The 23640-nt window shown below is 37.3% G+C and overlaps 1 protein-coding gene across 1 annotated transcript; it reads right to left on the bottom strand.

Annotated features, from left to right (window-relative positions):
- Positions 1-550: 550 nt before the first annotated feature.
- On the bottom strand, positions 551-18010 carry fbxo18 (F-box DNA helicase 1). Its single transcript, XM_053508891.1, has 22 exons — positions 17846-18010; positions 17372-17533; positions 14984-15501; positions 14752-14882; positions 12768-12903; positions 11209-11399; positions 11010-11084; positions 10823-10914; positions 10480-10648; positions 10188-10407; positions 8933-9020; positions 8618-8704; positions 8391-8527; positions 8122-8218; positions 7280-7443; positions 7093-7168; positions 6424-6627; positions 5939-6061; positions 3752-3864; positions 2713-2847; positions 2419-2619; positions 551-1188 (listed from the first exon to the last, which is right to left on the bottom strand). Exons 1-21 carry the CDS (start codon positions 17862-17864, stop codon positions 2452-2454), a joined length of 3105 nt encoding a protein of 1034 aa, XP_053364866.1. The 5' UTR covers positions 17865-18010; the 3' UTR covers positions 551-1188; positions 2419-2451.
- Positions 18011-23640: the final 5630 nt, after the last annotated feature.

Raw genomic sequence — 23640 nt, 5'->3', positions numbered from 1 at the left:
ATGCAATCATATTTCAAGTTAAATCCTCTCTAGACTTAATGGAAATAAAAGTTATGTATAAAATAAATAACACATGCAATCATATTTCAAGTTAAATAAAAAAAAAATGATGAAGACTAACCTGGAGAGAACAGCATCACTAAGTTTTAATTCCAACAATGGACTGACACACTTTTGCACTATATAGGCCTATTTATATTTTCTTTTATGGACCACTGCACAAATCCCTTTTAATAACAAGTCACTTTAAGAAGTCACTTTTTGCATATTTGCACACCTCAGTCATTTCTACATTTCTGATTTGGACAAATTTCTATTTTCTTCTTTTTATATTATATTATTATATTGATACTTGTTCATATTTGTACAGTATATTTTACTAGTTAATTTCATTTTCCACCATATTTCTTTTATTACAGTATATTTTACTTATACAGTATATTTTACTAGTTAATTGTATTTTCTAACGTATTTCTTTTATTCATATTTATCTCTTATGGTTAAGCTTTTATGTTTAAGGTCACTGGCAGTCGTGTAAGCATTTTACTACATATCGTACTGTGTATGACTGTGTACATGACAAATAAAATTTGAACTTGAATTTAATTCATTGATTGTTTAATGAAAAGTTGGAGAGATTTGTACAGAAATCATAGTACATGTCTTTATGGATGATCTCCATGTTGAGGATCCTCTTTAATTTAGTCAGAGTGCTCTATCTGAGTTGTGCTGGATGTGAAGCCTGTTCTGGGCTCTGACACCCCAAATGAGATGCCAGTCAATCACGCGACATTCACAATGAGTCATCAACACACATTCACAACTTGTTTGTCAATCTTGTAGCCCATTCACTGCACTCAAAATCTATCCTGTTTCCACTGTTCATCCTTAAGATGTTTCTACAACTTGAAGTCATGAAGCCATGAAGTCCAAGGAATTGTCTGTAGACCTTAAAGACAGGATTGTATTGAGGCACAGGTCAGGAGAAGGGTACAGAAATATTTCTGCAGTATTGAAGGTCCCAATGAGCACAGTGGCCTCCATAATCAATAAATAGAAGAAGTTTGGAACCACCAGGACTCTTACTAGAGCAAGCCACCCCACCCGACTGAACAATGGGGGGAGAAGAGCTTTAGTCGGGGAGGCGACCAAGAACCCAGTGGTCACTTTTAAAGAGCTCCAGTTTCTCTGTGGAAAGAGGAAAATATACACACTGTACAAGCCGTAAAAAAACAACTATATAACCATAGGGTTAATTAGCACACCACTGAACGAAAACCTCAAAAGTACTGATTTTTAACAACATAGAGCACAGTCACCTGAAAACAAAGGTACAAGGAGGATTGACAACTAAAACTGAATGTTGCTAAATAATCAAAGAACAAGCACCAGGGAGAAATATGAAGTGTGCTTTAGTCTGATATGAAAAGCTGTGTGGAATGCTGAAGATGGGAGGAGGGAAAGCAATGCACTGACTGGATCCTGCTCCAGGCAGTAGGATCAATGAGAGACATGACTCACATCATTTTAACTGACCAAATTCCAACAGCAACATTTATTGTGTCCCTCCACACACCCATGAATTTAAAAGTGCCACTATTATGCCTTTACAAATATTTTCTTTCACGCAGTGCGTCATGTAGCTGTATGTGAACATAAACTATCTGCACTATCTGTGACGCTGACAGTGCACGATAAATGAAGTTTTTGTCTATTAAAAAAAAAAAAAAAGGATAGGCTCACATTCGCCTAAACGAGTCGTTAGCAAATCTATTTTTCCTCTGTTACGGATCCACGTCACTCCGTAACATATTTGCATAATGCCCGCCCACGTTCTACGTCGCGAACAACGTGCCCGCCCACGTTCTACGTCACGAACAATTTGCCCGCCATCTTACAATTAATGTTACCACACTATTGTTAATGTAACCGAGCATTCTTGCCGGGTTCGCTTAAACCTTTTAACCTTTGTAATATAAAAAAACAATAAAAAACGAGAGCACACTAAATCCTTTTTAACTGTTTATTCTCCACCATTCACCAAAACTGAATTTTAACACTTGCGAAGTGCATCACACACACACGCAAAGTGTAGGTCCACGCAATTACAAGTGTCTACCGTACACTTGGTGTAGATGTAGATGAATTACATTCAAAGTGAAATATTACAGGCCTTTTATGTTGCACTTTTTAAATTAAACAATAACAAAAGGATGTTTAAAGGGCGGGCTAACTTCTGCACTCAACTGTAATATCAAAAGAAAATAAGTGTGTAGATTCTGCACTACCAATGTCGCATCACTGTTTAACGAAATCATAAAGTTTTTAAAGTTTTATAGGAAATATCTGGAAATTCCAGCTGCTTGTTCCTTGGAAATAAACACACAGTCACAAAGATACTGAACCAAACACACGTACCCCATGTACAAAAACAAAAAAACGTGTGTCCTGTTAGAGCAAAGCCAGCAGCATGCCGACATTAATAGGCAGATCGGGTCGTTCTTCGGTGTAATACATAGACTTGATTGTCTCAGGTGAAGAGAGCAGGAAAGCTACAGGGCCTACACGCTGTTCCACACATGTAGCACAGAGAATTCCACCTTCCTCTGTACTGTCCATCTGGAACACACACACACACAAACATACACACACAAACAGATTATGGCAGCTGTATGTGAATGAATTAAGATATTTGAAATGTAGAGGACGTACGTAATTGATTGGGAGTTTGTGCATGCTGAGTGGTGACTCTGTAGTGATAAGGTTAGGACACTCTCTGGTGCTGCATCGCCGATGCGGATCCTTGTTCAAAAGCGTACAGCTCAGCTCGGACCGCAGAAAATATTCCTACAGCCGAAGACATGCAAAGAATACATCAGAGTGTACTTTGAAACAAATGTTAATGTGCAAACTTACAGCATAATGCTGCAACACACACCAGGGAGCTGTGTATAGTAAAAAAAATGTAAAGTATTAAAATTAAATGCAACTATGAGAACCGTTCAAGTCAAACCAGGACTTTTGATTGTGCAGATTAACAGGAGACAGTTATGAGACTACATAACCCCTGTGACACTGAATGCTTGAATATGATTAAGGTAGAAAGTGCCTTCTCAGTCTGCTGGAATCATGATCAGACTGCTTGAAACACTGGCCTCCCAGAAACTCCTTTTATGGCCCAAACATATTGGAAATGGCTTGAAGTGAGGTCAGGACTGTATGGGGATGTGGATCATCATTTATGGACAGTCGGTCTTCTTGAAAAAGTTTATATATAAATAAACATGATGTTTATTAATGAATATAAATAGTGTCATTGGTGGTAAGCTAATGTGTAATAAGACATACAGTTTAATAGAGGAATAAGAGGAACAAGGAACATGCAAATTAATAGGGAACATGGAAATTAATCACATTCAGATTATTAAAAGTAACTCTACTTTGCATCTGGACATTACTTTACCTCAAATTGGTTTCCTTCCTGTAAGAACCTCATCAAGTTTTATTAAATTTTTGTTGGAAAAATTATACAAAATATGCATTTAAAATTCAAAGTTTCAAGAATTTAACTTAGATAACATGGGAAACTTATTTACAGGGCCAAAATGTATGAAGCGGATTACAAAATATTTGTAACAGTGACCCACTAAACCTAAATCTACTGTATATGATCTTGTAGATCCTATTGATCAGGATGGACGTAACAGCTCTTCACTGGGCTTACAGGTGAGACGGAGGACAGACTACTCACCCCTGCAAGTGTAAGGATGTTACTGATGCTCTTGGTGATGTACAGCACCTTCTTGGCTCTAGTCACAGCCACATACAATAGATTCCACTCGTCTGCATCGACATTTCTGATACCTTTATAAACAAAAAGAGGGGTTTACCACTTGTGTCTATTTATCCCTCACTCCTAAAATAATTCCTTCAACAAGTGCAAGCTTTTTGGCCATAATGGAATAACTCCTGACAGACATAATTTACTACATTTGTATTTTCACAGGAAAGAAATATCTAGATGTGTAAATCATTATATATATATATATATATATATATATATATATATATATATATATGTATATATATATATATATACACATACCACACATACACACACACAGCAGTTGTATTTATTGTTGTGGAGCAGCCAGAAAACAAGTTAGTTCTTCTTGTCATTTATGTTATAACATCTTTAAATAGTCATTATCATACCAACCTCTTTTTCCTCGTTTTTCATGTTACTAAGCGTACAATATAGTAACTTCAGTGACTAAAAGATTGGATGTCCAGGACATAAAAGATTGGATGACCAATAACTTTCTTTTACTAAATTCAGATAAGACAGAGATATTGCTCATCGGCCCAAAAACCAGCACACAACAGCTTTCACAATTCAGCCTGCGTTTAGAAGGATGTACTGTTACTACTAGCTCAACAGTAAAAGACCTGGGCGTAATATTAGACAGCAACTTGTCTTTTGAAAATCATATTTCCAATATCACAAAAACAGCCTTTTTCCATCTTAGAAATATTGCCAAACTTAGGAGTATCCTATCCGTATCTGATGCAGAAAAGCTAGTTCATGCATTCATGACCTCCAGACTGGACTATTGTAATGCATTACTAGGTGGTTGTCCTGCATCCTCAATAAACAAGCTACAGTTAGTCCAAAATGCAGCCGCCAGGGTTCTCACTAGATCCAGAAAATATGATCATATAACACCTATATTATCATCCCTGCACTGGCTACCTGTTCAATTTAGAATTAATTACAAAATAGTACTACTTACATACAAGGCTTTAAATGGTTTAGCTCCCTCATACCTAACCAGTCTTTTGATACGCTATAATCCACCACGTCCCTTAAGATCACAAAACTCCGGACTTCTGGTAATTCCCAGAATTTTAAAATCTACAAAAGGGGGCAGGGCATTTTCATATTTGGCTCCAAAGCTTTGGAATAGCCTTCCAGACACTGTTCGGGGAGCAGACACGGTTTCCCAATTCAAAAGTAGGCTCAAGACGCATCTCTTTAATCTGGCATACGCGTAACTCATCCCATAACCTCATACTCCATTACACTTATCCTGAATGGCAACTACGCTAATTCTCTCCATCTTTTCTGTATTTTTCTACCCATCCTGAGACATCTGGAGATTGTGCCAGCTTCAGTAGACAAAGGCCAACCCTGCGAGGTTTCTAAAGCATCTTGAGAAGGACCTGCTCCAGCTAGATTCTGCTTTATGATGGCTGGAGCTACACATCCTGCTCCTGTGCTTCCAGTGATCTGACCCCATCTGCCCTCTGCACCTACTGCTGAACTGAATCTACACAACTTCTGATATATTGAACTTTCACCTGCACAACACACTTGATGTTATTTCTATCTGTTATCACCCAGATGAGGATGGGTTCCCTGTTGAGTCTGGTTCCTCTCAAGGTTTCTTCCTATTGCCATCTCAGGGAGTTTTTCCTTGCCACTGTCGCCGTCACCCTTGGCTTGCTCATCAGAGACATTTCATTCATCATTCATTCATTTAATTATTATCTAGACACATTTTTCTCACACATACACACTTCCAAATATTTTCTTTTCTTTTCTTTCTTAAAAAAAAAAAAAAAATCTTTAATTTTTTTCTTGTGAAGCTGCTTTGGGACAATGACCATTGTTAAAAGCGCTATATAAATAAAATTGAATTGAATTGAATTAAAAGTATATCAGTGATAAATTATTACATGCTTTATTTGACAAATTGCAATATTTATCATCACTGATAATAAATCTCTATGAATGAGCTGTTACTATGGAAACTAGTACGTATTAAAGACGGTGCATTAATATAAAATTGCTTTTTAGGTTTGCGAATTTACCACCGCTGATGTATGAGTGTAATTTGATGTGCAGTGTTGTTTACTAATAAAAAGCAGTATAAACCTGGGTTAATGATCATCCTCTGCAGGTTGTGTCTGGAGCAGGGCACCTTCATGAAGTCATCCATGACCACCACCGTATTAAACTCTAGACCCTTGGCTTTATGCATCGTGCCCAGGACGTAGTCTATAAAGTCAACACAATGATAAAGGACATATGTCTGATATTGTGAAGTATAACCAATGTAAAACTAAAAGTTAAATACTTAATGTAAGGGGGAAAAAAAACCTCACATCTAAGTGAGCTTTGAGGAAATACTCTGCAAATAAGAATCATCATCACTTATCATTGTCTAATTCATTAGTTTTTAACCCTGGTCCTGGACATTTTAGTGTTTTCTGAGCTCACAGCAGACTTAATTAGTTAAATCAGCTAATTAATAGTCTTTTCTAGATAAAGGTGAATGTGGTAAAGCAGAAAAAACACTAAAATCCTTAGAGCAGGTTTGAGAATGGCTGCTTTTATTAATAACTGGGACCGTTTCTGACCGGCGTGGTTCGGCGTGCTCTGAGCACAGTTTTGGATCCGCTTCACCAGCTCCGGAATGCGATTGTTGAATTTCTCCACCACAGCCAGTTTGCCTTCCAGCTCGCGGTCTTCCGTGTGCATGGCGTACCTCTTAAGGCCTCCATAACCGCCCAGTCTCTCCTTACAAAAGCTCCGGATAAATGAGTCCTTAATCCACAGATTTTCTGTAGGTAAAGACCATATTTAGCCATTTCTTCATTAATTTATTGATTCATTCATGCATTAATACATTATCTAAACCACATATTCTGTATAAGGTTGCAGGGGCTTGACTTGACAGGGTACACCCTGGACAGGGTAGCAATCTATCTAGCGATATAGGGCACCCACACATTTTAGGCAATTTGGGAATGCCATTTAACCAAATCTCCATATCTTTGGACCGTGGAAAGAAACTGAAGGAAACCCAACAAAGCACGGGAAGAACATACAAACTCCATGCCCACAGACCAGGAGCAAGAATTGAACCCTCCAGTCTAAAGGTGCGAGGCCACAGTGCTAACCACTATGCCACCGTGCCACCCCATTTGTTCATATAAAGTATAAAAGTGCTTCAACTGGTGATAATACATAAGAAGAAGAAGCCAAACACAAAGATGGAAGTTTTAATGGACAGTTAATGGACTTACCGTTCCTCCGTTTTTCATCTGGTTGAAACAGAATCCAGATATCCATGATTTGCTTCAACCCAAAATTATCAACACCCTAAAAAAACAAGAAAAATAAATAAATAATAAATTTCAACATTTCAGCGAGCAATACAAAAAAGAATCCAGGGAATCAGTTTGTACACGATACAGGATCGCATGAACTCACGCCCACAATGTGGATCTTGCAGTTAGGGTTGATGTCGGTGAGCCGCACTGCTTCAGCAAACACGGTAACGTTACAGCGACACAAAATGGCCACGTTTCCTCCGACCTGTGACTGAGCTTGTTTTATGCTGTCCAGACACTCCTTGTCCTCTCCTCTCACAGTGCCTAGGGAAAGAATGGTGGTATTGAGGTACTCGGATATTAATGCATATAGAGCCATGTCCATACATTTTGGAACAAAGATTTTAGGCATTTGGCCTGTGTTCATCACCACATTGAATATGGAATTAAATACTCCAGATGTGAGCGAAGTCAAGACAAATTCAGCTTTACTGCTTTAAGGGGTTTGACAAAAGTGTAGGAGTAACCAAATCAGCAATTGCAGTGATTTTTATACACATAGCAAGCGGATAAAAGTCCTGGAGATGGTTCTCAACATTGGCAGTGATCAATACAACAGTTTGAAACATTCTTAATAAAAAAAGAAGGGATTGACCAGCAAGCACAGCAACAGCAAAAGGCCTGAAAGACAACTAATGTGGATGACCGTAAAACTGATGGTGGATGATGGTGGGCTCTTACCCTATTAGAGCTTTTCACTTTTCATTGATGGTGGAAAGACCAACAATCAATCAACAGCTGAAGGCAGCTGCAGTAAACGCCTGGCAAAGCACCTTGGGGAGGAAACCCAGCATTCGTTCTTGTCCATTAGTTCCAGTTGAAAGTGTTAACTATAGCCACATTGTGTCTCATTTCAAATGCAATGTTGTGGTGTATCTTGTTCCAAAATTTATGACCCTGGCTGTATTTTAAATAATCATAACTGTCAATGATTAAACCTACCATCCTGATATCCACCGACCAAAATCTTTTTCACCTTTTTGCAGATGTTTAGGATCGTTGCACCAACATAGGCAATCTCAGAGCCAAATCTAAAACTCTAAAAAATGTAATAAAATAAAAATGATGATAAATACCTGGTCGAAATTTAAAAATAAAGTTCAAGTCCCAAAACGATGTACAGATTCAATATTACTCATATAGAAACAGTTATAGCGAAGCTATGTGTGATGGATTAGCTTTCAAGTTTACGCTTGAATGTGTATACATACTTGTGTTAAGTAGTAAAGATGTGTGTGTGGAACACCGTGCAAAGCATTAACGGCTCCTCTGAAAGTGTATATTTGCTGGTGGGGATCTCCAACCAGGATCTTTCCACAGGACTGAGAAAGCATGATGTCCATGATGACTAAAGAAGAGGAGGAGTACATGATGTTCAGGCTCAGACAAACTCTCTAAACTGTGTGTGTGTGGGGGGGGGGGGGGGAATAAAAAATACCTGGAGTGCAGTCCTGAGCTTCATCAATAAGAATCACATGATAGTCTTCAAGTACAGGCTTTTGCAGCTGCCATAGTTTGAGGTAACCTTTACAAACAAATATATACGATAAGTTAGTGTTTTTAATAAACAAAAGTAATCCAAAAAACAAGTTCTTCAAGTTTTATTTACAAAGGGTTTCACCCCGTGTTCTATCGAAAATGTATAATATCAGATAAAATGATACACAATCAATGAGCAAAATGTTTAAGGTCTGAAGCTTAATCATTACTGCTTTTTTTGTTTAATATAAAATGATGAGTTTATTATATCTACCATCATGGGTTATGTGGTGCGCCGTTTGTTTAGTGGGTTGCAACTCTGTCATTTTCTTCCAGATGCTCCCTGCGTAATGTGCGAACATCTGGTTTAGATGTAAAAGATTACAAAACATGTAGGTTAGTGAAAAAGGTGTCCTGCACAGGAGCTAATAAGCACATCTCCAAAAGTTCAGGTAGGCATTGTGTAAATATGTAGTTTTTTATGCTTTAAACTACATAATAACAAAAATGGTGCTTTAATAACAAAAAACGCGCTTGAAGTAGAGTACGAGTAGAGGATGTCCTTCCATGTATGTAAAACAGTGCACCTTAACGCGCATGCTACTGTAACATTCTAGATTTGACTCTTTGAGTCAAATCTCAAGATTGATAGTTTTGAGAGTAAAAACTGCCTGTATTTCTTTATATTATTTCCTGCACTATCTTAATGCACTTAATCCATTGTTTTACCAGTGCTTGGACATCATCAGAATAAAAATTACAGACTGCCTGCTTCACGACCTTCCAGAATTCCTGTATTATGCCAAACATGTAAAAATGACTTGGAGCGACATAGGAACGGTTGCACAAATCAAAAGTTTTTTTTGGTATGTTTGTTTTTTAAAAATCACCCAAGTAAGGTTGGGTTCCCTGTTGGGTCCGGTTCCTCTCAAGTTTCTTTAAATTGCCATCTCAGGGAGTTTTTTCTTGCCACTGTCCCCCTCGGCTTGATCATCAGGGACAATCTGACCATTTTGATTCATACACATTCAGATTCTATACAAACTTAATTAATTATTTAATTGTGTAAAGCTGCTTTGCGACAATGACAGTTGTTAAAAGCACTATACAAATAGAATTGAATTTAATTGAAGAGTCTCATCACTGTAGTGTGCTTGAAGTCTTTTGTAAATGTCCATTAGTTTTACGGCTTCATCCATGAGAAACTTTTGAAGAAAGTTTTGTTTGACCCTTGTTATAGTAACTTCAGTAACTGTTTAATCCTGGTCTGGGAATACACCCTGCATGGGCACCATACACACACACACACATCCACACATTTAGGGTAACTAATTCACCTACAAGATAAAACTGCACTACACCTACACAGTGGAAATTCACACAGACACGAATAGGACATAAGATAGTGCCAGTTGTTTTTTTACCCTCAGCTCAGAATTGAACAAAGGAGCTGTAACGCATCAACGCATCTTAACAATCCATGTCCATGTTATGCATAAAAAAATACTACCAGGCAAATGTATTTTTACCCTCTTTTTGGCTTCACTCAGTTCCTCGATATTCCCACTGGTGTTCTTGCAGCAGTTCGGGACGTGCTCTGAGCCTATGCGCTCATCCGTGGAGGCGCAGAAGTTGTTGATGGTATCTGTCACCACCTTGGCGTTAACAAAGCCACCATAGCCCTCTGGAAGCACCCAGGCCACCGTGAACGGCTTCAGATTACTGCACAGCTTACTCAGACTTTTGTACCTGGATTATAAAAATAATTTTAATAACACATCCACTTTTTTTTTAAGCTTGAACTCATTTTAGAAATCTGACCTGTGTCCAATAGCTTTGTAGGCCATCGAGTGGATGGTCCTGCACTCTACATTAGAAGGAAAACTCTGCTTGGCCTGCATGGCCACGGATTTGTTGAAAGAGATGTAAAGGAAGCGCAGATGTGGTCTTTCTTGAGCGTACTTCACCAAAGTTGTTGTCTTTCCAGTTCCTGGGACATCAAAATACATCAGCAAAGCAGAGCTAGCTTTTTTTTCGGGGTGTTTACATATGCATGAGATAATGACTCAAAAACACCAAGTCAAAATTACTGCTATTCACATAATGTGTGCAGAGTACCTGGTAATTATGTGTATAAATATCGACTCAGTTCAAAGGTTCTTACCAGCAAAAGCCATGATTTTGACAATGTGTTCTCTCTGGATGTCGTGATTGAGGATCTGCTGCTGTTCATGAGTGACGTATATCTGCTTTTCTCTGCACACATGGACAGTGAGGTCCATAAATACGCCACATGCAATATTTAACACTGATCTTGCACTCAGCTAAAAAAGGTTAATATGACCCTGTACCTGCCTTCACCATGACTCTGAGGTGGTGGTGCGTTCTCCATTAGATGCAACACATAAAAAATATTGTAGTGCCACCTAAGTGAGGGATAAGACACAGAAAGGACGATTTGTTCATGACTAAGGACCTGGCTGCAAGCGTTCATCCCAACCAAAAAGGAAGCAGTTATCGATCACACCACCACATCACTCATTACTTTACCTATTAGTGAGAGTTATGTTTGTGTTCCTCATGGCGAGAAGTAGTGTAGCCATGGCCCACAGGAACTCCGAGATCCAGTCTGGAGTCAGTAAACAGCCAGAGGTTTGGAAACGAGCCACCAGATTCAGGACATCCTTCACCCCATCTGCAAGGATCAGTATGAGGGCCATGGCAGACCAGGGGTTTGGTCCCTACAACACATCATTTTCCACTTTCTCATTATTTTGTTTAATGTATCAACATCTACATATATAATACACATACATGAGGGGGTTCGAATCAAACCTAGACTTTTGATGAGACAGGATACCAGAACACAGTTCTGAAAAAAAAAAAAAAAATCCTTTTTTTCTCTATATAATCCCCTGCTACACTAATGCACTTATCCCAGTGTTTCACTAGTGCTCGGATACCATCAAGGTAGAAGGTTTTCTCAGTACACCAGAAACATGATCAGACTGTCTGCTTAATGTCTGAAACACAGGCCTCTCAGGAACTCCTGTAATGGTGCAAAAATTGTGGGACTGTACGAGGGATGTGGCATTAACTCTCATAACTCTAAATGAATTGCTCATGATCTATCTCAGCCTGGATCATCATTCATTGCTGTACGGCCTTTATGTTTTATTGCGGCTAAGAGTTTCATCTCCGAGTTTAAGAAGCTGAAAGTCTTCTGTAAATGTTAATCGTTTTTTACACCTTCATTTACAAGAAATTTATTTGATTTGGCATTTATTTGACTTCAACGACCTGTGTAAAAGTTTCCACCATAGCAATGCGGAATTTTTGAATCTTATTGGTCAGAAATGATTGATTAATATTCTTTAACAGCAGTTCAGACACTAGGTCAAATCTCAGGTTTATATTAACCTGCCCATTTTCATTTAGATACATAAATGTTACTTCTGTATACAGAAGGTCGAGCCCAGACGCCGCCGGGTTGCCACTGTTGGACCTTTGAGGTCAATCAAGCCCCAAGTGCTCAGATACAATTAGATGTCGAGTTGTTAACACGAATAATAGTTTTTGCGTTACTAACTATAACAGAGAGACAACCATAGATGCTTGTGAGATAACATCGGTTTATTTATAGCTGATTAGAAGAACATTCTTCTTTCACGCACACCTACCTTCATATCCACACTACATGTTAACGTTTACATCCTGGACCAGTGCACAAAGACACTTTAATAACCTTTGCACAAAGACACTTTGTTTCTATTTAATTTTTCTATCTTGTTTCTTTTATTAATATTTATTTCTTATTATAAGCTATAATTCTCCCTTAGGGTCACGGGCAGTCGTATAAGCATTTCACTACATTTCGTACTGTGTATGACTTCTGTATGTGACAAAGAAAATTTGAATTTGACATTCTATACCATTCCGCCCAAGTTTGACGTGTCCTTTAATAAATTCAAACTGCTGTAGTGTAAAAGAAATAAAATATTTATATGTTTGTTTATTTTATTTAAACTCAACAACTTGAACAGGTTACCCTTAATAAAATTTAAAAAAAAAATCAGTTTAAAAAACAAAACAAAAAAAACCATACATACCCCACCAATCATCTCCATGTCTGGAAGTCTGTGTTTGATGCAGGCTTCTGCCTGGGAGTAGAGTCGATGGCCTTTCACACGACGCAACACATCTGCCACGTTCACTCGTCTGCTGTGTTTAAACTGTGACATGTACCTGCAGAGACAGTGAAGCACTTTAAAACGCTGCAGTGCTGACTGTAGTGTATCATTTAGATACCTGCAGTAGAGACCAGTCATTCTTAAGCCACACTTTTTTTTATCATATTTCACTTGCAAAGAGTCAGACTTTCTTGTATTTCTAATGTAGGCTTGTGTAAAATGACATGGGGTAGACCGGAGGGGCTAATTCCTCCTCTCCTTTTACTTTAGCTTCACACACACACACACACACACACACACACACACACACACACACAGCGCCTGCGTGCATAAACACTTTTTTACTTTTTTTTAAAGGAAAAGTGCAGGTTAATTTGTTTTATTTTTACTTTATATTTTTATTAATATCTTTATATAATTATTAATTATTTTTATGTATTTATTTTGCTATGGAACGAATAATGTGAGTCTCAATTATTTCTTATTGAAAAATTAGCTTTGATTTAAGAGTGTTTAAAAATATAATCCCTTCCGGAATTAATTATGCTCGTAATCCCTGGTTCCACTGTATATATATTATTATGATTATTATTAAGATGATTTTTCTATATTTATTTAATACTTACAGTCAGGTTTATAGGTACACCAACCAGAGAGAACATCATTTATTTCGGATAGGAAAAGAAACTACATCCAACCACAAATGACATGCTTACTTTTTTTATTTGTGTAAAGAACACCTCAGCACATAATCCAAGCATTCTCCAGTGACTTTGGTGATATTTGGTCGAGGTCACAAACCTAAGGTGCTACATGAACTTCTTTAGCAGATAACAGCGAAGACTACCAATACTATCATTCCCTTCTCAGGAAATTTGGAAACTAATCTGTTTCCCCTCACTGTTTAGTTGTCGCTTGCTCTCCACACGCTTGCCAATTGGGCAAAGAAACAAACACGTACACACACGCACACACAATGGACTGTGGAAAGTTTATACTCGCAGAACAAAGGAGGTGTACAAGTCTTAAGCCAATTCCATGAGTAAATACAAAGTAAATACATGGTACTTTTACAGACCACCGGGCTACATGAGGAGTGTATGAGGTTTACACGTGCCACTACGTCATAGAGCATGAGCCATTCGCATGTTTTATATGCGTCTAACAGTAATGCCATTTAAAGAATGATGGAAAAACTGAAAAGAGTTCATAAAAAATTATCAGAAAACACTCACACTTTGTATTTTTTTGTTGTATTAATACACAATCTAACTAGCTTGCTCAGCATTTGATATTACGTTAGCTAATGCACTTATCCCAGCGTTTCACTTGCACAAGGATACCAACAAGGTGGAAAGTTTTCTAAGATTGCCTACTGTAAATTGACAGATTCCCTGCTCGATGTTTGAAACGTCAGCCTCCCAGGAACTCCTTTAATGCCCCAATGCCTTGGAGCAAGGTCAGTATCTGTAATATAATATAATCCTGTACGAAGGATGTGCCAGTAACTCCTAGTCAATAGTGTTATCAAGTTATCCTTCGATTTTCAAGTATTGTGCGTTCCACTCACTGAATGTTCACAGGAAGGACTACTTCGAGCAGGATTGTTATTTAAGGACGTAAGGCCTTCTTGTCACTGTACTGTGATCTTCTGTAAATGTCACTCATTATTACACTAATTTTTAATGAGAAATGTTGCCTTCATTCTTTTTAGCAATGTCAATGAGGTTTTCAAGCAACCAAAACAATACTTTGACAAGCCTAGCAAATAAATAGGTGATGATTTGACCCCTGTGATTGTCCAAAAGTTTCTTTTACTTTTTTATGTACTCTACAGAGACCAGAGCTTTCCATTAAAGCTGCTGAATTGTCAAGTGTGTGATGAAAATATTCCGCCCCTTACCTCACCATGTTCAGCACACAGAGATCGTTATTTTTGACAATGCCGTTCTCTTCAAGGAGGGCTTTCATCTGCTTCTCGGCCATCTCCTCCCGCTTCTCGTATCTGTAGTGCAACTTCTTCCACGGCAAAAACTAAAACAAAACAAACAGTTAAGAAATTAATTTACTTGATATCAATAAAAAAATAATTTAAAAAAAGCCCTCATTAAACATAGAAGGTAAAGGAAACACACCTGGGTATCCATGGCGATGTCTCTCCAGTGCTGACACACCAGACTGACATGGCGGTAAAGATCACCTGCTGGAAGCTGAGCAAAAATAACACTAAGTACCTCTGCAGGCAGGTCCTGAATGTGACCCTGTGGCTGCAGCAGCGTCCGGCTCAGCCCCAGCAACCCGTAATGAGCGTCGGGGAGACTCTCCACGTCATACTCCCTGTCGTCTTCTTCCTCTTTTTTCACATGTCCGTTAATTAAGTTGGAGCAAGGTGGAGAAGACGGCCAACTGCTACATCCTGCCCCTGTATCCTCCTCTTCTTTCTTTATTGAACACACACCCGTCTCAAACTCCTCATCATCCACAAACATCTCCTCGGTAATACCTTCCATGAGGTCCTCATCTTCCTCCTCTTTTAGTACGATGTGACTGTTCAGCTCCGTCTTCACCAAGTTGCCTTTTTGCGGGCTGCTTTTAAGGCGCCCAACAGAGGCAAAGAATCCTGTAATGGCCTTCTGCTGTCGGTTGTCTGATACTAGAAAATAAGAACAGTACAAAGACAAGTAGTTTAAAAAAATTTATTAATAATCCGGACTCATCAGACCATGTAGCCTTTTGCTTTTTCTCTGATTAGTCTCACTAACAAGTGGCACACAGCGGTTCAGTCCCAATTCCGCGAGTTCTCATCACTTCACTTACTTTCACTATTGCACATAGCTACTCTTGTTTTTACTCTTGTTTTTTTTAGCGTTTAAGTGATCTCCATTCATTAATTATTCAGCACTGACCTTCCATGTTTAATAATGTGTTTACGAGTTTTAACCAGTGGCAGCCAGTCAATACGGGGCGCCGCCCCCTTAAAGTTAGGCAGAAAAGAATGCTACTTTAACATGTAATTATTTAACATAATTATTTATTTTATAAATGAAATAAAATCATTTAGTCACAATATTCCTCTGTATTTCTTAAAATGTTTTATTTACAATAAAAAATCGCGGGGCGCCGGACAAAGGAGTGTCTATGTACTGTAGGCAAATTTTTGAAAAGCATGTGATTTGAGGCTGAGCTCTCATGTGATTGGGCCATTCTCATCGAGTCTTATGAACGGTCAGCAGATTGTTAGTTAATGTATTGCATAGTGATTGACGTGGAAGCCAGATAAAAATGAGAGAAAATTCTGTAATTTCTTTGCTAAAATACCTCTTTGATCGGACGAAAAAAAGAAAAAAAGTTAAAGAGCTTGGACCAGATCGACCTGATCTTCTAATTAAGCAGCAGTCAAGTGATCGCGGCCGAGCTTAACTTTGGTGCTTTTCCGGCACTTCACAGGCCATTTACAGGCGATTATTAAAAGTTCCATTTCAATTTTGCTTGCGCCAGCCACCACTGGTTTTAATCCAGTTACAGCCATTTCATCTCCTTAGTTGTTTTCAGTCAAATCGAGTCAGCACATAGGTATCACGGTAATATTATATCAGGTTTAACTGAAAAAGATTGAACTTTCCCCCATTAGACAGAAAGCAAATAAATAAATATAAAAACTGATTCAAATAAAATCAATATTAATTAAATATTAAGCTCGTTATTTATTTTCCAAAGCCACATTGAGCCGCAACAGAGGGACGAATCAGCCACATGCAGCTCCGAGGCCACGGGTTGCCGACCCCTGACCTAGGAGGAGTATATAAAATTCCATTGGATGTGTTTGACAAACAGCCCAATATAACTTCGTGTTCACCTGAGCTCATGACATGCATTACGAAAGTTTTGCAGCTCAATGAGATCTAAATGTGTCCCGTGTTTTACATGTATATGTGCAAGTCTGTATGAGCTATGTAGCAAAACCTTCTTTAAGCCCTGGGCCCAGCCGCTCAGCTGCCATAATGACAGCACATTCCAACCTGTGTACTGATTTTCATTTGAGCATCAGCATTATCAAAACTATGACATCATATTGCTTGGGCCCTAATAATCCTTAGAACAACAGGTTCCTCGCATAATATGACATCAGCAATATCAGACAGCAGCACTACCAGAGTGATGATGATGATGTCATAGCGCTTGAGAGCAGGGGCCCTTCAGACAGTATGATGTCATCCGCCTAAAAATAGATTCAGGAGGCATGCATGTATCGTGATGCATAGAAAAACAGTTTTCTTCCCATCTCTAAAACAAGCTATGTTGTTACTGGACTTTTCAGCTGTTTTGTTTGAGGGGTCGCAACAGCTGACCATCCGATCCGTTCAACAAATTGGTTTTATACCGGATGACCTTCCAGACGCAACCCTCATATTTTAACTTGGCTTAAGACTGGCACTGTAGCTGACTTGACGTGAGCTTCTGATCATAGCGTAGTGTGTGTGTGTGTGTGTGTGTGTGTGTGTGTGTGTCAAGGCTTGACCCACCTGTCCTTCTCCTTTTGGTTGGGCTCCAGGGCTGAAGTCCTTTATTGGGGTCTTTATTATGGAGGTTCAGGGTGAAAGGCTGTGTGATTGCAGGGCTGCCAGTGAGACTTTGGGTCAAATCCCTGCACTCTGTTGCACTCAGGTGCCTCCGCTTGGCCTTACCTACAACACAAGAGCAGAGAAACATCAGCAAACTGTGTAAGAGAAACAATGAAAGAACCAAAACACATAAAAACAGTTGATTAAATGAAAAATTTAATGATTTTGTCCTAACCGGAAGTGCTTTGTTTCCCTTAAAGGGCTTCCTCTTAGTGAACCTACTGTAATGCAGGATAAGGACACTGCATGCTTTTTATATTAGTTTTATGTTCAACGTTTAACTAACATTACACAAACCTTACAGAGACTCACTGAAGGACTGCTGTGTGTTTAAACACTCATTTGGTCTCAATGTATCAGCAGAAAACAACAAACCTGCTGAAGCCGTCTCCATAGCTGAAGAGATATTGGATTAAATGATTATCTTGAATGCGCTGCCGTTTTCATCCCATTTTTATTATTAATAATTATTATTTAAATTTGCATTTACATGCTAAACAGTCTACAGAGCTAACTAGCTAGCAAAACAAATCTCTGAACATGACGGTTTACAACTTCCGCCTCTCGATTTCATAATAAAAGACTTTATTCAAGAATCTAAATAAAAAATAATTAAATAACACAACAAAAAATACCTACATCCGTTTTTTTAAATTAAAATTATTTAAATCGAAAAATTTATAATTTTAATCTCTGTATTGTTTTTTTTTTCTTTCTTCCTTCCTCTTTGAAATCCTCTACAGCTGTAAGTTGCACCACTAGATGGCGATAGACACTGAGTTTATGGAGGCCACAGACACGCCTTCAGCTAGTGTGACGTCATAACAACTTTTCTTTTTATTCCTTTAAAAGTTTGTCAGTCATAAAAGTATCAATATGGGTGCATTGTTTTAAGCCTGAGACCGATGATGCATCTAAAGTGTAATTATTGATTTCTAACCCAGGTATTCCCGTGTGCCTTAATTATTAGGTTTTTCGCCTGCCATGTGAAACCCATTGGCCAAAGCCCCAGACACCGTATGCAGTGCCGGTCCCAAGGCCGGATAAAAATCCGAGGGTTGTCATGTGCCAAGTTGTTTTTGCGGACTGGATGGTCCGCTGTGGAGATATGGCATTTAACAATATTGCCCATGTAAATTGTGTAATCTGGCAAGCTAATACACTTTAAATATAAATATAGCATTTTAAATTAGACTAAGATGTTGGATGGTGGCATTATAGTGTAGTGGTTAGCAATGTCGCCTTGCACCTCCTGGGTTTGCATCTGTGCCCTGCGATAGATTGGCACCCTGTATTTCTGGGAATAAATAAATATGAAATAACACCCAAAAAAGAGCTCATTGCCATCCTAAATATTATGGAAAACCACAAATCTTCTCTGTTACTGTGTCAGCATTCGGATTAAATAAATGAAGGCCAGTCTTTTTTTATTGTTTGTTTTTTCCTTTATTAAATTTAGGCGCAAGTTCAACTTCCACCCAAACCCTAGTCACTGGATGCAATACCAGTTCAAAGCCCAAATAAAATGGAAGGGGTTGCGTCTGTGCCACATTGTGAGCGGATCAGATGGTAGGTATTAAAAAAATATATATTTATTAACTCTATTGTTATTTATTTACATAATTTTTAAATGCGCTCATACTATATATATATAATGAGGACGGGTTTCCTGTTGAGTCCGGTTCCTCTGAAAGTTTTTGTCCGTTTTCATTGATAAAGGCGCTCTATATATATATATATTTTTTTCAATTTAATTAAATTTATGTCAAACTCACTTTGGAAAGTGATGTATGCATATTTCCTTTGCAATACAGTACAAATTTCTTAAACGCTACACACATGCCGTACACACAAATTCACACAACTCAGCTCACATTAAAGGATTTCGTTAAAAGATGTTTAGTGTGATGCAGCTTGATGGAAAACAGTTACCTTTACCATCCTGAGTTTGATACTTACAATGTGAATTGTTTTATTACATGATTTACCTCAGCAATTTTCCAATAAGAGCAGCATGTTAAACGTTTATTTCTTTATTGTTACATACGTAATGTTGTGGAAACTCATATGTTATAACAGCACAAGCTTCTCTTTTATTACTCTTGAAGTCGTCTGTCTTAAAGGCATTGGAAAATCTTTTAAAAAAAGAAGAGGTTGTTTGGGAGATTAAGCTTTGTAGTTTCTTTTCTTCTAAGCTGTATATTATGACATTTTAACTTTAAGATAGAGAAAAGAGCGCTAGTGATTCCAACCTACATAATATAAATGATTACAGGAAGTAATCTTCCTTATTGAATGTCTTATAACATTGAACATTCCTGTAAACAGATTTATTTTAAGTATGATGTTCTTTAATAAGTAAGTAAATAAATAAATAAAAGCTTATCATTTACGGACGACAGTGGTCTATAGATGAATAATATAGTCTGTGTTAGTTTTGGTTATGCTGTGTTTGTGTTGTAACATGCCAAGCCTTTGTTATTATTTTCCTATGACATCACTCCTGGTCATTTACACAGCGTATTGTTTTGTATTGAAAATGAATCAACAGCGTAATTATTACGGTAAGCTTCCCAAACAGGATTAACTTATTCAGAAAAGCACAATCCCTTATAATGCTGCTTAAATAAAGTAGCCTATTGAATTAGCCAAATGTGCTCGATGTACCATTCCCAACGACTCAAAGTCCAACAGAGGTCAGGGGGGAAAAGTTTAATCCAACAGTGAAACAATCGACAAAAGACACAAAATGAACCTTTCCCCCATTTGTCCTGTTTATCAGAAAAACTTCTGCTTCATTTAAGGGTTTTTTTGTGTGTAGATGCAAAATGCACTGACTAACGTTAACTCCATTAACTAAGAAAACCATGTTTATATAATAATTTGATGATATGTGTATTAAGAGCATTAAGAACTTTTCACGTAGTAATAAAATTATTAATTATTATCATTTTTATTGTTATTATTGTTATTATTGTTATTATTGGTATTATTATTATTATTATTATTATTATTATTATTATTATTATTATTTAGAAAGTGCTTTATTGCACTTATTGTACTTTGGTGACAGATATTTATATTCATCTTATTATTAATAATAATAATAATAATAATAATAAGAGGAAAAAGAAGAATAAAAAGTTAATTTGTAGTATTAGTATTTTCTGTACTTTAGCAACCTAATTCCTGCAAATTGCATGCCTCTCCTATTTTCTTGGCAGCCACTGATTGTTTTCAGGAACACAACTGAGTTATTGTACTGTTCTTACCCTTGCTAATACTCACAACACCATCATGAACTTCTCTTTTCTTTTCCTTCTTTTTATTTTTCTGGCAAGTCATGATTGTTTTTATCATTTATATCCATTTTGATATTTTTTATTCTGATGAAATTTAATGTTTAATGTTTTTTTTGTTTTTGTTCCATGTCTGTTTTTATTTGTTTGTTTGTTTGTTTGTTTGTTTTTTGGTAATACTGTATTATGTTATTTAATTGTTTATCTGTTCTACATCAAATTATAACTATATCTTTTTTGTTTAGTCACTGTTTGTCGTTTTCCTTTTTGGCATGACAAACACAATGAGAAATGTATTATTTAAAAAAAACATGTAAATAAAAAACAGGCAGTTTTATTTGCTGAATATTTGCTTTTATTCACATACAGGCAATTCAACACTTTTTTATGTGGTCTAGAAAATGGAAACTTTTGTCCTCGCTCACTTCAGCCACCCATGTGTTTTTTGCTCTTGGAAAGAGGAATCATAAATTAATAACTTCCCACACTGTCATTCCCCTCGTTTGCTCCAATACAAGGTGATTGCGGGAATGTGTGTTCATGTCAAGCTGCACGTATGCAGCCCCAATGCTCTACTTTGTCATCATAAGACTGTCAATTAAGCGTGTGTGTGTGTGTGTGTTTGAAAAGTGTATTCTGATGACTCAGCAGCTCACATGACTGTGGTATTAATATGAATTTCAGATGTGGATCTCACCCTGTCCTCTTTTTACCCTTTCATCTACAGCTGTTTTTCTAAAATAAGGGTATGTGTACCACCAGGATTAACTCGGAGTTCCCACAAGCGGAGACAGAAAGCTAATTCTGTGACATTACAATCATGTCACAAACCACATTAAACACACCGCAAGCATGTGTACAAACAAGAGAAAGCCTCTTTGTGTAACTCCTGCCTGTTAATGCGTCATAAAGATCATAAATGTATGATGCAAAATGTGAAACAACAGTAAGACATCTCGTGATTGCGTCCCACCAGTCACTTCCTGTCTCCCAGAAATGCAAGACTGAACCACTTTCATCCAGATTGATTTAGATTAATCTAGAGTAGTCAAGGTCATTAGCAGGGTCATGATGGAGATACGCACGGATGAGTGTGCAGGGGAGCTATGCTGGGCATGTGGCGTCATGCCTGCTTTTAGTACCTCTAACAGTGAGACATTTATAGAAGCCGACATGTGATTTGTGAGGCTTTCCTGATGGAAGTGCCATTTTCATTTCTAGTCAGAAGGCTACATTTGAAAATTTTGTCAATATTGACAATATCAAGCTTTCAAAGATTTCTTTGAATTTGTTTTTTGGGCAGAACGAAACATCTTTAACAGAAAAAAAATGAAGACAAAGTTTAATTTATTTTTGAGCCTTCTGATATCAGCTCAGGGTCAAACATATCTCTTCAAATTCTATACCTTTAAACTCGACTGATGACAAGTTTGATGACATGGAAAAGGAAAAATCTTCTAGAGGAAAGTTTGTACAGGAGTTATGTTTGGAGAAGTAAAGGTGAAGCAACCCCCAAAACACTGGAAAAGCTTTTCAGCATGGTGGTGGTAGCATCGCACTTTGAGCCTGTTTAGCTAGAAAGTTTGACAAAATTTGGTGTTCCAACAGGGATCTCAACTCAAAATTTGTGGGCTGAGCTGAAGTGCCAGGTCTGTGCCAGGAAACCAATTAATTTAATCTACCAAAATCAAATATACAACCAGAATTCGGCCAAAAGCTTGGTCATGGCTAGCAAACGCATTTACTGAAGGTGAAATTTGTTTAAATATGAATTTTTAACTAAATGGTGTGCTGTATGTATTTTCAACCCTGTGTTGATTTAAGAAAACCCCAAATCAATTATAAATTGTGCACTAAGCTTAATTTTATAGAGATTTTTATTTAAATATACACATTTGATGTAGAATGATTCTATTCCAGAAAAAGACCAGTATAAAAAAAAAATTGCCCTGATGTTCATGTTCATGATAAGTGTATGTAAATTTCCGATCACTTTGGCCTTTATAAGTCTTAAATAAACTGGTTTTTTTTTTTATAAGAAAGTACATAATTTACCATAAAAAATGTGTAAACCCATATAAGGCTACATTGTGTTATTTTAAGCAGGTTTCTTTCTATATTATATAGAAATAAATAAGTATAGTTTCTTTCTATACTATATATATATATATATATATATATATATATATATATATATATATATATATATATATTTTGGCTGACTATATAATTTATGATTATACTATTTTAAGGTAAAGAATAGGTATATTGGAATAAGGGAGAAAAAAAGTTGTTTTATGATTATTTATATTAGTAATACTTGAAATAGGCACTAAGGATGTGGTCTAGGACACTTACTATTGTTTAAAATGTCTTTTACTTTTATTTTACAAACTTATCTGCGAATGTAAAATCAGTGGGAATGAAATGCCACCATGATCATGTAGATTGGATTTCATGCTGTGTTGCTTTGATAAAGCCGTTATTGTATACGCTTCGCCACAAAATAGTGACTTTGTTACCTCGGTGGTTCAAGAGATGTAGACACATTTCTCTTTACCGAGAAAAGAACAGAAAACTCCTTCAGTGAAGCTCACTCACAGTGGAAGTTGATGGGCAGCTGTTGAACTCTGTCAGTGATATGCAAAACTTGACCTTTTGTAAACTCAATTTTAAGCCAAGGGTCCTGAATTCCAGAGCAGAAGCATTGTTATGTCACTTTTTTTGCATCGTGGCTCCCACACCATTCACAACTTCAATGTGAGTCTGTTTAGTTCCTGCTTTGTTTTTGGTCTTTCCCTGACTGCTTAATTGTGGCCTTGTTTCCCAAGATCACTTTTTCTATTTAAACCATTCGTCCCACCCATCATT

This window comes from Clarias gariepinus, chromosome 12 (assembly GCF_024256425.1).
Source record: "Clarias gariepinus isolate MV-2021 ecotype Netherlands chromosome 12, CGAR_prim_01v2, whole genome shotgun sequence".
In the NCBI taxonomy this organism is placed as follows: domain Eukaryota; kingdom Metazoa; phylum Chordata; class Actinopteri; order Siluriformes; family Clariidae; genus Clarias; species Clarias gariepinus.
Note: the sequence above shows the minus strand (reverse complement) of the source record. Positions and strands in the feature narration are given on the sequence as shown.

What these genes read in the sequence shown, in the direction of transcription:
- fbxo18 (XM_053508891.1), bottom strand. An exon ending in ACATGGAGATGATTGGTGGG is followed by an intron (nt 11,400 to 12,767) that starts GTATGTATGGTT and finishes GATGTGTTGTAG; the next exon opens with GGACCAAACCCCTGGTCTGC. An exon ending in TGAGTGAAGCCAAAAAGAGG is followed by an intron (nt 9,021 to 10,187) that starts GTAAAAATACAT and finishes CATCTAAACCAG; the next exon opens with ATGTTCGCACATTACGCAGG.